This window comes from Kogia breviceps, chromosome 3 (genome assembly GCF_026419965.1).
Source record: "Kogia breviceps isolate mKogBre1 chromosome 3, mKogBre1 haplotype 1, whole genome shotgun sequence".
NCBI classification, from domain to species: domain Eukaryota; kingdom Metazoa; phylum Chordata; class Mammalia; order Artiodactyla; family Physeteridae; genus Kogia; species Kogia breviceps.
Genome location: NC_081312.1, coordinates 139,403,570 through 139,420,163, shown reverse-complemented (window position 1 = coordinate 139,420,163; position 16,594 = coordinate 139,403,570). Strand labels below are relative to the sequence as shown.

Below are 16,594 nucleotides of genomic sequence, written 5' to 3'. Positions count from 1 at the left end.
CGCTCCAAAACAAAATTGAAAGTCCTCTTCCTATTGAGAGAATAAGCAATATTAAGGGAAGTTGTCACTTTCTCGGAACCTCAAAAGTATTATGAGTAAGCATCCCTACCGACAAGCCTTTCGTAATGATCCTCCCCTGCCTGCCGATCCTTTCCCAAACCCTGCAATCTTAAAGAGAAGCCAGCTCCTGCTCGCTATCAACTGCCAAAAAAGATCCCTGCGAAACACAATTTATTTTTTCTTCCTTAGTGCCACTTAGAACGTGTGAGGCCACGCAGCCCTCCTAGCTCCACGCGGTGCGGGAGCAGGGAGGGGTTCTTTATGCTTCGGGGCCAAAGGGGCCAGGCTGAGCGCAGGGAGAGGCCGCCCAAGGTGGGCAGGTGGGGCGGGGCAGGGGCTTCCGCCTCAGGGTGGCGAAACCCGGGAATCCCGGCAGCCCGGGCGGACACCCCGTGGCGGCGGAGGCCAGCGAAGGCCTCCCCACGCCCCGCACCTGCGGCCCAGAGAGCGGGCCCAGCCGAGCGCCCTCCCCGGAGGCGGAGTCTCGGGCGGCGAAGGGAGTACGGCCCGGGCTGGAGCTAGGAAGGAGGCAGCCCGTGGCGTGGGCCCTTCGGCCAGCGCCGGCAACCCCCGACAGCCCGCGGCCGCGCCCTCTCGCTTACCGCCCCAGATCCCCAGCTTCAGCTGGGACTTGTTCAGGTTCTCCACATAGTCCCCCAGAAAGCGGTTCAGCAAGTCCGCGACCACAGACTCCAGCACCATGATGGCCTGAGGCGCGGGAGACAGAGGACCCGGAACCGCCCGGCGCAGCTGAGGGCGGTGACCAGCGCGGCGAATGACAGCCCCCCCGGGCGCCGACCCGCCCCAGCGCCGCGCCGCACCGCGCGTGACTCGGTCTGTGCGCAGGCGCACTGCCGCCGCCGCTGTTGCCGGAAGCGGGAGGTGCGTGCACTCGCCGCTAACTCGCGGCCTCGTGGTAGCCGCTTCCTGGGCTACCGAGCGTGGGCGGAGGAGCAGGGTTGGGGCCTGCCCCAGAGGAAAAGGATGTTAGAGAAAGAAAAGGGGGAGCAGGAGTTACTGAGCACGGGGACATCTCTGTGGCCGCTGTGCTTCCCTGCTGTCGCCTTCTGTTGACCTTGGGTCTGCAGGGCTCAATCGTCCCGGCGGGAAGCAGCTCTGTGGCCTCGGAGCCGACCCTACGGGTGCCCGGCGCTTCCCAGGCCTCCAGTGCACCCTGAGCGCCTCCTAAGTAACCACCCCTTCAGGAGGGGAAAAAGGAGACGCTGCACCCTCCTCCTGCTACATTTCAGCTCCGCCTAGCACCATCTCTCCGCTTACTTTTGCTTCCTGAAAACACACTAATAATTCACAAGTGGGAGGAGGAGGAATAGAACCGCATCATAAGATGGCAGATAGAATGGGAACTGAATGTGCATTTCGTTAACTCGTTCTTTTACTCCCTTCTGTTGCTAATTGGCTCTTAGTTAACTCATAAGACACCTCTTAGTTACATACCTCGGTAAGGAAATAAAACGACGTAGTACTTCCTTTTTTTTCCTTTAGGTGTAGGTGTGTTTATCTCTTTCATGCAATCATTGAACTGTTTCTGGTGTGGCAAGGCTTTGAAAGTGGGGCTTTTATAATGCAAGGACTTTCACGTTAGTAAAGTTCAGCCGCTCATTGACAAGCCAATCCTCTTTAGAGAACAGGACTTCTTTTTCTAAAATGTGTTTCAAAAAACTGTTGAGATACTGTAAACAGACAAAGATTAGGGCTTGGTGGCGCAGTGGTTGAGAGTCCGCCTGTCAATGCAGAGGACACGGGTTCGTGCCCCGGTCCGGGAAGATCCCACATGCCGCGGAGCGGATGGGACCGTGAGCCATGGCCCCTGAGCCTGCGCTCCGCAAAGGGGGATGTCACAACAGTGAGAGGCCCGCGTACCAAAAAAAAATAATATCATTTGTAGTCACAAGTTTATTAAATGCTTTGCTACACATAATGTCTGAAAAACTATGTGTGAATTGCTCTTAAACAACCTGCTATGGACATTGTGTACCCGCAAAATTCATATGTTGAAATTCTAACCCCTGTTGTCATGTTATTAGGAGGTGAGGCCTTTGGGAGATAATTAGGTCATTAGGTAATTAAGCAGAGCCCTCATGGATGGGATTAGTACCCTTATAAAACGGACCCCAGAGAGCTCCCTCACCCCTTCAGCCGTGTGAAGATATAGCAAGAAGACAGATATCTATGAACCAGGAAGTGGGCCCTCACCAGACACTGAATAAACTGGCACCTTGATCTTGGACTTCCTAGCCTCCAGAACTGTGAAAAATAAATTATTGTTTTTAAACCACCCACTCTATGGTATTTTGTAATAGCAGCCTGAACGGACAAAGAGGATCAAAAAGAAAAATCATTCCTTAAATACAAAGTCCATTGGAGAAGAAAAAAAGTCAAAATGTCTACAATTGGTATTATGTAAAATGGATGTAAAAGAAAAAACTAATACTAACCAGTACTGGTGCTATCAGTAACCACCTGCATCCTTTGCTCCTGCACACAGAATATAAAACCTTAACCGTTTGTTTTTCCGAGCTTAGTCACCCAGACAAAATACCTAGGATGTATTTTGAAGCATTTCATACTTCCCTCCTTCACCATCCACAAACAATTAACAGCCAAACCTGGCTATTCTGCTTTTGCCATATTTCCTAAATTCTCTTTATATCTCATCTGAACCATGCAATCACCCTCTATCTGGCCTCCTGGCCTCCAGTTTTTCCTCTCTCCATCCATCTTCACATTGTCACCGGAGCTAATTTCCCAAAGCACAGATGAGCTCAGGTTAGTCTCCTGCTCAAAAAGACCCAATAACTTTCCAGTGTTCAGAAAGCCCTCTTCAACCTGTACCAAACTTGTCTCTAATCTACCCACAACAACCCCTCTCCCCTTGTACATGCACACCAACTCTGCACTGAGGAGGTTGCCAAAAAAAAAAAAATCTATCCATCTATCTATAGATAGATAGATAAATATTTGGGTGTTCCAGGCACAGGGCCTCATCCTGTTATGCCATCCTCCCAAGCACTGCATGGCTCATGCTTCCCCAACAACCCCTCTCCCCTTGTACGTGCACACCAACTATGTACTGAGGAGAAAGCAAATATATATATATATATATGTGTGTGTATATATAAATATATGTGTATATATATTCTTGTTGGGATAGGCATGCATCAGAAAAAGATAAAAAGCAAACAATGCAAAGATGTATGAATAACAGTGCAAGACGATATGAAAGATGCCACAGGCAGAAGATTCTGGGCAAGCAAATGGAACAGAAGGAGTAATCTGGGGAAAAGTGGGTAGTACCGATCCTTGTGTAATAATTTCTTGTACTTCTATGGTACTTTACACTTTGAAAGAATAATGCATGGGCCTGCCTTTATAAGCATTATTCTGTCTTATTAATACTTCTCCAGTTATACCTCATGAGCTGTCATGCCATTATTATGCCAAGGTATGCATTTTCAAGTAAACCTCATGAAAGATCTGTGAGACAAGTAATGCAGGTAGTAGTATTGTCTTCATTTATAGGAAAATTAAAGTCAGTGATTTATATTAAATTAAATGATTTACATAAAACTACACAGCAAGTGTTTCTTTCCTTCAGTTCCCTGAGCACTGCCACTTTTTCTCTTTTAAGTAGAGTTAAATCACCTAGTGGTTTAACTCTAGGTGTGAGTGATTTCTTTCTCTGAAAGGGTGATGACAGAATGGAAACTCTCATGGTGGAAAAATTCAGCTCAAAATTGTCAGTACAAATAATGCTATTACCATAGAGGATTAAAAGCTTTTAAGTTTTAATATTTTACTTTTTAAGTATGTTTTGAGGGATTGGTTATTATGTGCACAGAGTAATGAACCAAATATCCCATACTTCTTGAAAAACTCCTAATCCAAAACAAACCTTAACCAATGTTAAGAAATACCATTAGGGCTTCCCTGGTGGTGCAGTGGTTAAGAATCCGCCTGCCAATGCAGGGCACAGAGGTTCGAGCCCTGGTCCGGGAAGATCCCACATGCTGCGGAGCAGCTAAGCCCGTGCGCCACAACTACTGAGCCTGCACTCTAGCGCCCACGAGCCACAACTACTGAAGCCTGCGCGCCTAGAGCCTGTGCTCCGCAACAAGAGAAGCCACCGCAATGAGAAGCCTGCGCACCGCAATGAAGAGTAGCCCCCGCTGGCCGCAACTAGAGAAAGCCCATGCTCAGCAACAAAGACCCACCGCAACCTAAAATAAAATAAAATAGAAAAGAAACACCATTAGCACTCTAACGCACAGATACCAAAAGGAATTTGGATACAAAGGTTGACTAAAGGAAATGAACATTCTAGTAATTATGGCTCTTACATTCATTCTGCTTCAGAACAATGAGAAGGTTAACAAAGGCAACTGCAAAGCCAAACTGCAAGGAGGGACTGAGCAATAAAAACAGATGAGCAAAATATTCTTCCTGTTAAAAAAAAAAGTCAAAATTAGGGACACTTTTAAAAAATTAACACTCTTGCTTAAAAATTGAAAAATAAGAAATTCCAATGTCACACTACTACCTCATACCCACACCCCATTCCCAAGCCCTGGAGATTGCTGAGAAAAGCAAAAGGGATTTGGGGGGAACAGGAAATGGAGGAGAAAGCTGGAGAATAAGCATGACAGCATGGGTTTTCAGAAGTTTAACTGGGAGAAAGCACAGGAGTAGATTGCAGAATGTCAGAGACAGAGGCAATCAAATGTCATCTGGTTAATCCAACCTCCTCCTTTGATGGAGGGGACATTGAATGCAAGAGAGAATTAAGGGACTTGCCAGGGTCGCACAAGAAGTTAATGAAGTTAATGACTATCAGTGCTAAACCCCAGGTGTCCCAACTCCCTGGTCTGTTTACTTTCCATTACTTCACACTCCAATTCTGTTGAATGAGATGGATAAGTCAGAACACCAGTATTTTATTGGGTTATAAACTCTCTTCTTCTTGCTTTCCTTGACACGCAACCTCCTACATATTATTTTTGCAGTTCTGCTTGAAGTGGTTCCATATCCTTCTACTCCAAGAGCACCTCTGACCTCGATGGTGTGTGATCTATTTATGCTTACTTCGCAGAATTTTTTCAGCTCCATCAGTGAATGTTCCCATAGCTGTGATCTCGAAATGATAACAGTCTTCCTCTGAGTAGATTTGGGTGTTCCAGGCACAGGGCCTCATCCTGTTACACCATCCTCCCACATACTGCATGGCTCATGCTTCCAAGGTAAGTAAAACATAAGGCTTAATGTGGTCACAGGGGGCCAGCCATGCGAGGGCATGTCTCTGCTGTTTCAAGAAATCTTATATAGAAAATGCTTCTAAAGTGTTATTAAAGAAGGTGAATTATTAATAAAAACAAAGCAGTGCTGCTTGGCTTGGCCAGAAAGAGAAATGTTTTTAAGGGAATCCATGTGTGAATCACCTAATTCCTAGCCAAGCAGACCTGTATAATAATAATGGCTAAGTGATAGCCAACACTTACTGTGTACCAGGCATTTCATGCATTTTTAACCCTCACAACAATCTTGTGTGGTAGGTATTATAAACCCCATTATACAACTTCTGCTCAAAGAAATTAACTTGCTCACAGCTCTATAGTTAAAAAGTTGCATAACATTTGAATCTAGGATAGATCAACTTCAAAGTTTATGTTTCTTTACCCCTCAATCATCTCTCCCTTCAAGACACAGCTCTGCTTAACAACTTCTCAGACAACTTCTCAGATTGTGAGCCTCACCATTTTAACCTAGGGGTCTCTGGGCTCTCATTTGCTGAGCTAACAGCATCTTGTCTCCTGAGAAAAGATGAGTCAAAACACATTCACATGACCCTCAAGTATATAATTTGGTAATCATTCTCCCATAGATGTGGCACTGGACCAAGAATTTTGGCCAGGAGTGGAGCTCATATAAAGACAAACAAGTAGCTAGTCAAGGGCATGGCAAACCCAGGGACACACCAACCCTGCCCCCAGACTAAATATATAAATAGTGTGCAGTGGTCTCTTCTCATTTCTCCCTCAGCCAAACGGAGTTCAAATATGTCATCCTCATCATTTCATTTCTCTTCTGACAGATGTACATAGTTGATATGATCTTGTACAGCCTGGATCTACCTGCCTAGCACAGTTGCTGGAACCCAGGAGGCATTCAGTAAATATTGCTTTGAATGAATAAATGGACTAATGAACATTTACTCTCTTCTGTAGTAACAATAAATATCTGACATTGTGTATATCAGGCTCTATGCTAAAGTTTTCACCTGCATTATCTTATTTTATAGATAGATAAATAGATAGATAGATAGATAGATACTATTATTATCAGAAGGGGCAAGGGAGCTCTCCTGGGTCTCTTTTATAAGATCACTAATCTCATTACCTCCCAAAGGCCCCACCTCCTAATTTTACATTTGATACTGTGGCTTGGAAAGTTTAAGTAACTTGCTCATGGTCACATAGTGAGTGGCCATTCTAGAGTAAAAACCACTGATTTCGGACCTAATTTTCTTTTCTTTCCTTTTTTTTCCTATTTATTTTATTTATTTATTTTGGCTGTGTTGGGTCTCTGTTGCTGCACGTGGGCTTTCTTTAGTTGTGTGGAGCAGGGGCTACTCTTCGTTGCAGTGTGTGTCTCATTGCGGTGGCTTCTCTTGTTGCGGACCACGGGATCTAGGTGCACGGGCTTCAGTAGTTGAAGCATGTGGGCTCAGTAGTCGTGGCTTGCAGGCTCTAGAGCGCAGGCTAAGTAGTTGTGGCACACAGGCTTAGTTGCTCCACAGCATGTGGGATCTTCTTGGACCAGGGCACGAACCCGTGTCCCCTGCATTGGGAGTGCAGAGTTTTAACCACTGCACCATCAGAGAAGTCCCTCCCTTCTATTTTTATTAATGATAATAATAATCACAGCTTATATGTATTTAGCATTTACCATGTTCCAAGCACAGCGCTAAGTATTTTACCTTATTAGAGTTGTTTAATCCCCAAAACAACTCATTTATGCCCATCAGTATGTATTTTTCTTCCATTTCCCATCATTATGTGAACGTGGATACCTTACTAGGAATAATCATAATTTGCAGGGTTTATGTGACTATTCCAGAGAATATATGTAAATCATCAAGTACAGTGGCTGTGTACGTATATATCCTGGAAACAAAATGCACATGGCCCATCCTAAAATCACCTTTGCATGAGTTCAGTTTAATTTACTGAACATCATTTGGATAAGCAATTAATTTGCAAGGCGGTATCTGAGGCAGAAATAGTGTACACCCAAACGCTGAACAAAATGCCTCAGATCTCTTTCAACCTAAGCTAGTTGGAAGCAGGTCTCTTACAAAGTGAACACAGGTCAGTTTTCAAAAGAGAGGAAAAGGATGTCTCAGGTGGGCGCAGCCTACAAAGGTGCCGTCAAAGGATGGTTCCAGCAGCCCAGTTGTATGTAGGAGTTTATTTTCCCAATTAAAACATCAGCGCACAAGGTTTAAGAAGTGGGTTGGGGGCTTCCCTGGTGGCGCAGTGGTTGGGAGTCCGCCTGCCGATGCAGGGGACACAGGTTCGTGCCCCGGTCCGGGAGGATCGCGCATGCCGCTGAGCAGCTGGGCCCCTGGGCCATGGCCGCTGAGCCTGCGCGTCTGGAGCCTGTGCTCCGCAACGGGAGAGGCCACAGCAGTGAGAGGCCCGCGTACCACAAAAAAAAAAAAAAAGTGGGTTGTTATTTTTTAAATTGAGATATAAGACACAATCTTATATCTAATCTTAAGTGTATGCTAGATAATTTTTTTACATATGGATACACCCCAGTAACGCCACCCAGATCAAGATACAGAATATTTACAGCAGCCCATAGGGTTTCCTGTATCCAGAGTGGTTTGTAATCAACAAACAAAAACGATTTAAAATCAGAACAGAAAACCAGAAGGTAGGTAAAGAACTTCGAAAGCTGGTCAAACTAAAGGCTGGATTTGGGGGGAATCCCCAAATAAGACAGATTTGTAAGTAAGGATAAGACAGATTCGACTTCTATCTCCTGTTATTGGTGGGTGTAGAGTGCTTCTGTGATTCACACTCATTATGTCCATCGATCCTCACAATGACTCTGCCATATAGTAAAAACTTAGCGCTCTTTTGCACGTGAGTAAACAGAAACATCCGTACCTGAAGCAGGAGAGAAAAAGAACTGCATGTCTAGAATTTGCGCTGCGGATCCAGCCACGTGGCAGAGGGAATGTTGGAAGGCCTATCGTCAGGTTACCTATCAGTGCCAATCCGGCCCGCCCACTGGCGGGCGTCCCAGGCCCCAGGTATAAAGGCTCAGGCCGCCTGCCTTTAAGCTGTACAGAACCCCGCCGCACGAGCTCTGATCTTCCCAGAGGCTGTGCGCCTCTAGAGGTTGGTGCCCCATGCGGATCGGTGCGGAGACCTATATGACGCTGGACCCCAGGTACATTATGAGAGACCTATAGCCTTGCTTAACTCCCCCAGGGACTCGTTTAAGGCTCTTTGCGCTTTAAGCGGGGAGCAAGCCGAATATCTTGGAAAGGTTAATAATTATTTTAATTCTCTCTTGAGTGCAATAATCCAAAGATTCAGGAAACTATTGCACAAGCATAGTGCCATTTGGCACCGAGGACAGCGCGAGGCAAACATTTTGAGAATCTCCTCCCGTAGGCCAGCGAGGGCAGGTCTAGATTAAGGTAACAAACCCAAACTGTACAGTACTACAGAATAGAGAAGAACGATTGTTTTACCGTCAGGGAAACACTGAAACATTTGCAACAGCAGCGTGAGGGGCAATTTGCCTGGTCTGGGGGAGGCAGGAGGAAGCACCCCATGAGTAGAAGAGACGGGCATTGCTGCGCCCTGCAGGGCTCACTATGACCATCCGTGTGTGCTTGTGCATTGCAGCTGACCAGACCAGCTCCAGCAGAGGTTCCTCTGGAACCGGCACCTGCTGCCTGATGTGGTGCCTGGAGCGGCTCCGCTTGGGACCCGAGCACATCCTGCGGGGCAGAAACCGGCTTTTCCAGGATCAGGCCGGCCGAGCCACTGCCCTCAGGCCCTCCCGGTGCGCAAACGTGCTCACCCCGGACTGCATCCCCGAGTTCTACATCCCCACGCGACTCGCGCCCTGCCCGACCCTGGCTGCAAACCAAGACACTAGGGGCGAAAAAGCAGGGACAGACGACGGCGCGGAGCGCACGGACTGGGACCCACGCTCGCAGGCTGCGCTCTCGCTGCCTCACCTGCCCCGAGCGCGTACAGCCTATGGCTTCTGCGCGCTGCTCGAGAGCCCGCACACCCGTCGCAGGGAGTCGCTCTTCCTCGGGGGCCCGGGGGCCGCCCCGCTCCTGCCCGCGCTCCGCCCCCGGGCCCGCACCTTCGGCGGCGGCGGCGGAGACCGCCCCCTCAAGCCCCCGGGAAGAGCCCCCATTGCGCCCCCGGCGGCTCTCGGCGGCCTCCACCCGCACCTGGACGCGCTCACTCTCCGACCCCGTGGCCACCGCCTCCTGCGCGCTCCCGAGGGGTTGCTGCGCCGCGCGCTGCGGACCCAGAGGAGCAGCGGCCTGGCCCGCGCCCGCTCCGTCTCCAGCGGGGACGGGGACGACGACGACGACGGGCGCCGCGCCGGCTCCCGGTCCCCGGCCCGGGCCCCCGCCACGTCCCCTCCGCCGCCCGCAGACCCGCGGCCCGAGCGCCTGGAGGCCGAGGGCACCGTGACTCTGGACCGCGCCGGCGGCGCCCTGCGCCTGGCTGTCGAGTACAATCGGGACAGCGGGCGCCTCCGCGTCCGGCTGCTCCGCGCCGAGGGCCCGGCCGGAGGGGTCGCCGAGCCCCGCGCCCCCGTCGGCTGCCGCGTCAGCTTCGTCCTGCAGCCGCCGGGCCAGACGCGCCGGCCGCGGGGCGCCGTGGTCCGGCGGAGCCGCCGGGCGGTCTTGGAGCAGGACTTGTGCTTGGACGGGCTCTCGGAGGACGAGGTGCGCCGCCTGGCCGTGCGCGTCAAGGCCGAGAACCGGGGCCGCGGGCTGGAGCGGGGCCGCCTGCTGGGCCAGGGCGAGCTGCTGCTGGGACCCCTCCTGCTCCTCTGAGGGCGCTCCCTGCCCTTGCTCTGCCCCTCGGACAGAGCCTATTTGTACAAAATAAACGTGTTTTTATTATTCTACTCTGGCCTTTGTTTCAGTCTAGTATTGGCAGAGATAATACTGGATTAATTACCACTGTAAAGGGTGTTATATTTTGTGTACATACTGTCAATATTCTTTTTAAGTAAATGGTATGCTGTTTTGCAGTGGTGTTTCCCAATGTAGATAGCCAATGTCGTTTTCAGGTGTTCCCCACGGTACTACTGATAGATAATGAATCACATAAGTATTAAAATTAGAGGGTTTCTAGGTGATCTATTTGCTCCAATATCCTCATTTTGACGTTTGTTCATTCCACAACATCCATTGAGAATCTTAGAACATGTATTACTTTTGAAACATTGTTTTAGATCCTGAATAAGAAGAGAATGAGACCAAGAGGAAGTGACTTGTTCAAGGGCAACAGTGAGTTATGAGCAGGAGCTCCAATCTGTTACTCTTGGCTACATCTTGCTGGAAAAGCATAGGAAGAAGTGAAACCATTTTAATATTATAAGCTTAAATAATTATTATAATAGTTTTACAAGTATCAGCTTATTTCTTAAAACAACCCACAAAATTGGTACAGCTATCCCCATTTAACAATGAGGATATGGAGGCAAAGAATAAAGACAGAAGCAGGATTTGCACCTAAGTAATCAGTATTTTACTCTTTACTCTGTATTAGTTAACACTACAATGTCGGAAAGGCTCATCTTACTAGAGTCGTGAAACTGCATCTTATATCTGAAATTGTTGACTCTGGGGTTGAGGTCTCTTCACATTTCTCACCCTCTAATAGAAAAGCAAATAGATTAAAATGAGTGATTTATCATCTCAAGCTACTGACTTCAGGCATTGAGATGAGCTGGGTCTATGACTGACTGAGGCAGAAGCTAAAGACTTCAGAGTCATAGAAAAAGGGGTATCAGCCTTATCGGCACCAGATGAGCTAATGTACCAGGGCAGAGTCAAGAGTACCTGTAACATTGTTCTACCTCCTCTGGCTTCTGATAGTAATAATAGGTTTACTATGTTTTAAAGGATGATTTTCCTTCATCCCTTAAATTCATTGCCAGCCAGGCATATTTCTTCCTTTCTTAGGCATATAGGAGAGAAATGTGTCCTAAATGAGGGTTGAAAATATTTAAATATGTGGTGCACTGTTAAATATGATTACTTTATCAGTCTGGGTTCAGAAATGGTTTCTGCTTTCACTAAACTGCTGACAGTTTTATCCATTGGTGCTCGTGAAAAATGCTACTTAGAAAAGAGTTTCAGTTTTAATAACAGCTCAAGCATAAACTGAAAATGGGTTATTGTGGTAGATATTTATGATGACATTCATTGAACAAATGCGAAGAGTAACTGAATTAATTGACTGTCAAAATCAATCACATCCAGAAGCTCAAAATGGTTGACCAAATGAATGATGACATCACAGTAGTTCAGATCTTTAACATGCTCTTTTGTCTACTCTCAGTCACAGTTTCCTTGGTCTTCAAGCCAACGAGTTTTAAAAATATACATACACATATAACCTTCTTAATGATTTTAGAAGTTTGGTAGGGTAACTAATACTGAGTTCACATGTGTGGTGCTTTAAAAGGAAAATAAACGGAGAGTGAGAACAACCTGGGTATGAACAAGATCATTGTGGGGTTTTTTGTTTGTTTGTTTTAAGAAAAACAGATTGTATTGATAGCTTAAATCATAAAATTTATTGCAGAAAACATTGCAACCACTATTGTCACTAGATTATATACAAGTAACAGTTTGGAGGCAGAAGTGACATTTTACTAAGAAGGAAAATCAATGCATATCAGGGACCTAAGTTTTCCATGAAATAACGGTGGGTATTTCCAAAGAGAATCTCCACTAATGTCAAGTTATGGTTGAATGAATAATGTAATAGCCTAATCAACAAGATTTTACATGACTTAAATAGAATCATTAATCATAAAACCATGAGACTTTAGAGTTGAAAAGAATGCTAAGAATCATTTTGTACAAATCCACATATCATAGAAGGGGAGCAGAGAGGCAAACTGTAGATTGCCCCATATCATGCAGTTAGTGAAAGAGCTGGGACTGAAACCAATTCTATTTTCATTTTGCTCTTGGACCAGTACTTCCAAGAAAGGAGAAATACTTGTGCATAAATTATTTTACATCACTGATCTAATGTGAATTTTTTGCATTTAAGAAATCTTACTTGGCAGTACAAATTTTTGTGATAATACAGTAGCAGCCTTTCTGGGGGCAAATTTAAATTTGATTTGCATTTTGCTGCCCTCTAGTGGATCCCTCTTGTGTTTTGTCAGTGGGTCTATCTTCTTCCTATTAGACCATCTCAACGAATCTAATGCCAGGACCCAAAGACCTTGAAGATGTGCGCTAATATCAGATTACAGGAAGTGTTACATCACAAAGTAACTAAATATAGCTATCTGAGCAAAGAAGGTGCCAAAATATTTTAGATTAAAAAAAAAAAAACTTTTCCCAGTAATAATGAAGCTGGGCGTGTGTGGCAAACAGCATGTTGGTTGCAGAAAACTGCTTTAAGAGTTCTCATGTTTCCCATTGGGCTTTAGGTAACTATAACTTCTCCAAAAATGACACAGCACAATCTTGTCTCTTTTAGGTTTAAATATTTGAACATGTTCAAAGAAAAACCCTATACAACAATAGGAAATATGTCAGTTTAAATAGTGTTAAGTACAAATTTAAAATCAAATCATTTTTGTCACTTAGTCTTACAAAGATAATCCATTCTACACCTAAAATACTAGCTTTAATATAACTGAAATCTGCCTAGAAGATTGTTTCTTTAGAATCTAATTTTCTTTTACCCACACTCAACAATTCTAAACATTTTCCCCATATCCATCCCCAGGACCTAGGTAAAAATACTCTTTTGGCCAAAGATATTTGAAAGACAGAGCAAAACGTGGGTACTATGTGATTTCTATGACATTAAAGCAATAAAAATATATAAGTGGATAGAAAGGTATCCAAAAGTTGAATTTAGAACACCTATCATATTCAAGATTCTAGATGTATAGCTGTAAATAAGACACAAAAGGTCCTTGCTCAGATGGAATTAAGTTTTCAAAGGCAGGGGAGCACAGAGACAACAAACAAATAATTTTAGTAGTGCTTCAGAAAATTAAATGTGCTAATGGGAAAGAGTGTGACTAGGGTGAAGGGGCACCTTAGATTGGATGGTTAAGAAAGACCTGTATGAGGATCCAACACTGAGCCTCTTTTCTATGGTCATGTACATATTGCTATCATATTTTAATCCAGTGTGCTGATCTGGGGACTTCTGACCTCCCAGAGGAACCTGACAACCGTTTTCCTAGGAATTCTGCTAGTATGTTATCACTAGTGAGAAATACTTCCTGTGGGGTTCAGCCCTGCTATGTAGAAGATCTGCTTCCAAGTTTACTAGTTCAACAGATGGAATTGACCTGAGACGGCCCATGGGGTTTACAAACGCAGTGTTCACTACCATGTATCCCATAGCTAAGAATTTTATTATGGTGCCATGATGGCTCTGGCATTAATTTGAGAGGATTACAAACTCTGGTCAGATTAGGCCTTCAGGACATTAGGAAGCAAATAGCAACATGTTTTTTGTTTTGTTTTGTTTTGTTTGCAATGTTGTAGTTTTCAAGCAAATGTTTAATCCTGTATATGCTTAAATCTTCTCAACGACAGTTTGGGCTAGTTACTCTTATAGTACCTGGGGTAGATGCTGTAGGTTGGCTCCTTCAACGCACAATCCAATCCCTTATTGCTTCCTTTTCTGTGCTATAGAGGCTAGAGAACAAAAACTTGCCTTCCCAGGCCCTTTTCCAGCTAAGGATATCCATGTGACTCATCTATGGCCAATGAAAGATGGGGAGAAGTCACTTGATGGTGCCTCTTTCCCTTCCTCCCTCTCCCTCCTGGGACACACAAGTTATCTGAGGAGTGGCAGCCATCACTAAGGACAGTAAAATAATCTTGGTTCACCAGTAACATCAGTGATCCTCCATGCCAGCGCTGGACAGCCTACACCCAAAGTTCATGTCCATGAGACAAATACATCCTTTACTTGTTTCAGCCATTGCTAAGCTTTCAGATATATATGAACACAATCTTAACTGACAGACACAGTGTCCATTTTACAGAGAAGGACACTTCTTTTCAGAAGAATTAAATAAGTTGCCTGAGATCATGCAAGTAAATCATGAATTTAATTACAGACCTCTCAAAACTCCATGCTCACTGCTTTTTCCACCTCACCATCTTACCTCGTGTGAGCTATTTTTTAAAAACTTTTTTTTAAGTTTGTTTTTTGGTTTCTTTCTTTGCGGTATGCGGGCCTCTCACCGTTGTGGCCTCTCTCGTTGCGGAGCACAGGCTCCGGATGCGCAGGCTCAGCGGCCATGGCTCACGGACCCAGCCGCTCCGCAGCATGTGGGATCTTCCCGAACCAGGGCACGAACCTGTCTCCCCTGCATCGGCAGGCGGACTCTCATCCACTGAGCCACCAGGGAAGCCCTTAAAAACTTTTCTGAAGTACAATTGACATACAATAAATTGCACTTATTTCGAGGATACAATTTCATGAGTTTTGACATACACATGCACCCATGAAACCAAAACCTCAATCAAGATAATGAACACAGTCATGATTCCTAATAGTTTCTTCATGTTCCTTTGTAATCCCTCTCTCCTACCCACTTCACGTCCCATCTCTGGTCCCCAGGGAACTATCTGCTTTCTTCACTACAGATTAGTTTGCAGTTTATAAACTTTTATGTAAATGGAAAAATACATATTTGGAGGGGGGGTTGGCTTCTTTCACTTAGCATTAGTATTCTGAGATGTATCCATATTTTTCCCATATCAGTAGTGTGTTCCTTTATATTGCTGAATGAAGAGCTATTGAATGGATAAAACACAATTGTTTTATTCATTCACCTGTTTGTAACTATTTTCTATTCCTTGCACTTGTTATTTGTTTCTTTTTTTCCTTTCCCTTCTTTTTCTGCATTGACTAGTTTAAATTGAACATATTATAGGATACCACTTTCTCTTCTCTCTCAGCACATCAATTATTTTCTTTAAAAAATTTCTTTAGTGGTTGCCCTATTGCTTGCAGTATACATTTACAACTGTACATCCTCTAAATTCACTTTCAAATAAGACTCTACTGTTTTGTGGGTAGTAAAGGTATGTTATAAAAGAGCATTCCCAATACCTCTCTCTCATCTCTGATAACATTGTTCTCATTCATTTCGTTCATCTATATACTTTAATCATCCAAAATATTATTACCATTGTTACTCTGAAAAAATTATGTCAAATCAGTTAAGAAAAAGTAAAATATTTTGTTTTGTCATCATTTATTTCTTCTCTGACACACTCCCTTTCTTAATGTTAATCTGCGTTTCTGACATATATATTTTTCTTCTTCTTGAAGAACTTCTTATGACTTTTTTTTTGCAGGGCAGATTTGTTAGCAATAAATTCTCTTAATTTTTGTTTATTTTTGTTTCTTCTTCACTTTTGAAGGATAATTTCACTGGATATTGAATTCTACTTTAATGTGTTTTTTTTCCTTTCATTACTTTAAATATTTCATTTCACTGGCTTCCTAGTTGCATGATTCCTGACAAGAATTCTAATAAAATTCTTATCCTTTTTCCCCTATAGGTAAGGTATTTCCCCCTGTTTGGCTTCCTTCAAGATTTTCTTTGTTTTTGGCTTTCTGCAGTTTGAATGTGATATTCCTAGGTATAGATTATTTTAAAGGATTTATCCTGCTTGGTGTTCTTTGAGTTTCTTAGATCTGTTCTTTGATATTTGTCATTCATTTTGGAAAAATCTCATCCATTTTTAACTTCAGGTACTTCATTTGCTCTGTTACCTCTTCTCTTCCTAGTATTCCAATTACTCATACGTTACACCTTTTGAAATTATCTCACAGTTCTTGGGTATTCTGTTCGGGTTTTTTTTCTTCATTATTTTTTCTCCTTGCTTTTCAGTCTGGGAAGTTTCTATGGACATGTCATAAAGCTCACTGATTTTTCCTTGCTGTACTCATTCTAGAGATGAACACTTGAAAGCCCTCCTTCATTTCTGTTACAGGGCTTCATTTCTAGGATTTCCTTTTGATGTTTTCCCATCTCTTTGCTTACATTACCCATCTGTACTTGCATGTTATCTACTTTTTCTATTAGGGCCCTTAACATGTTAACCACAATTATTTTAAATTCTCTGATCATTCCAAAATCTGTGTTAATCTGAGTCTGGTTCTGCAAGGTTTGCTTCTTCAGACTGTTTCTCACCTTCTAGCCTGCCTTGTAATTTTTCAATTAAAAGCTA

General features: G+C 44.4%; 2 protein-coding genes across 6 annotated transcripts in view; one reads left to right on the top strand and one right to left on the bottom strand.

The window, feature by feature from the left end:
* The window catches only part of VPS13C (vacuolar protein sorting 13 homolog C), a 185,832-nt gene extending 184,998 nt beyond the window's left edge, over positions 1-834 (bottom strand). For 2 of the 5 annotated variants that reach the window (XM_059058544.2, XM_059058546.2), the window contains exon 1: positions 663-834. In XM_059058544.2, coding sequence (XP_058914527.1) covers positions 663-762 — 100 coding nt within the window. In that variant the 5' untranslated portion in view covers positions 763-834. The remainder of the gene's footprint in view (positions 1-662) is intronic. The other 3 variants (XM_067029740.1, XM_067029742.1, XM_067029741.1) reach the window with 2 other exon arrangements.
* A 7,617-nt stretch (positions 835-8,451) lies between these two features.
* C2CD4A (C2 calcium dependent domain containing 4A) lies at positions 8,452-10,235 on the top strand. The gene is made up of 2 exons (XM_059058550.2): positions 8,452-8,535; positions 9,000-10,235. Exon 2 carries the CDS (start codon positions 9,053-9,055, stop codon positions 10,178-10,180), a length of 1,128 nt encoding a protein of 375 aa, XP_058914533.2. The 5' UTR covers positions 8,452-8,535; positions 9,000-9,052; the 3' UTR covers positions 10,181-10,235.
* The last annotated feature ends 6,359 nt before the right edge of the window (positions 10,236-16,594 follow it).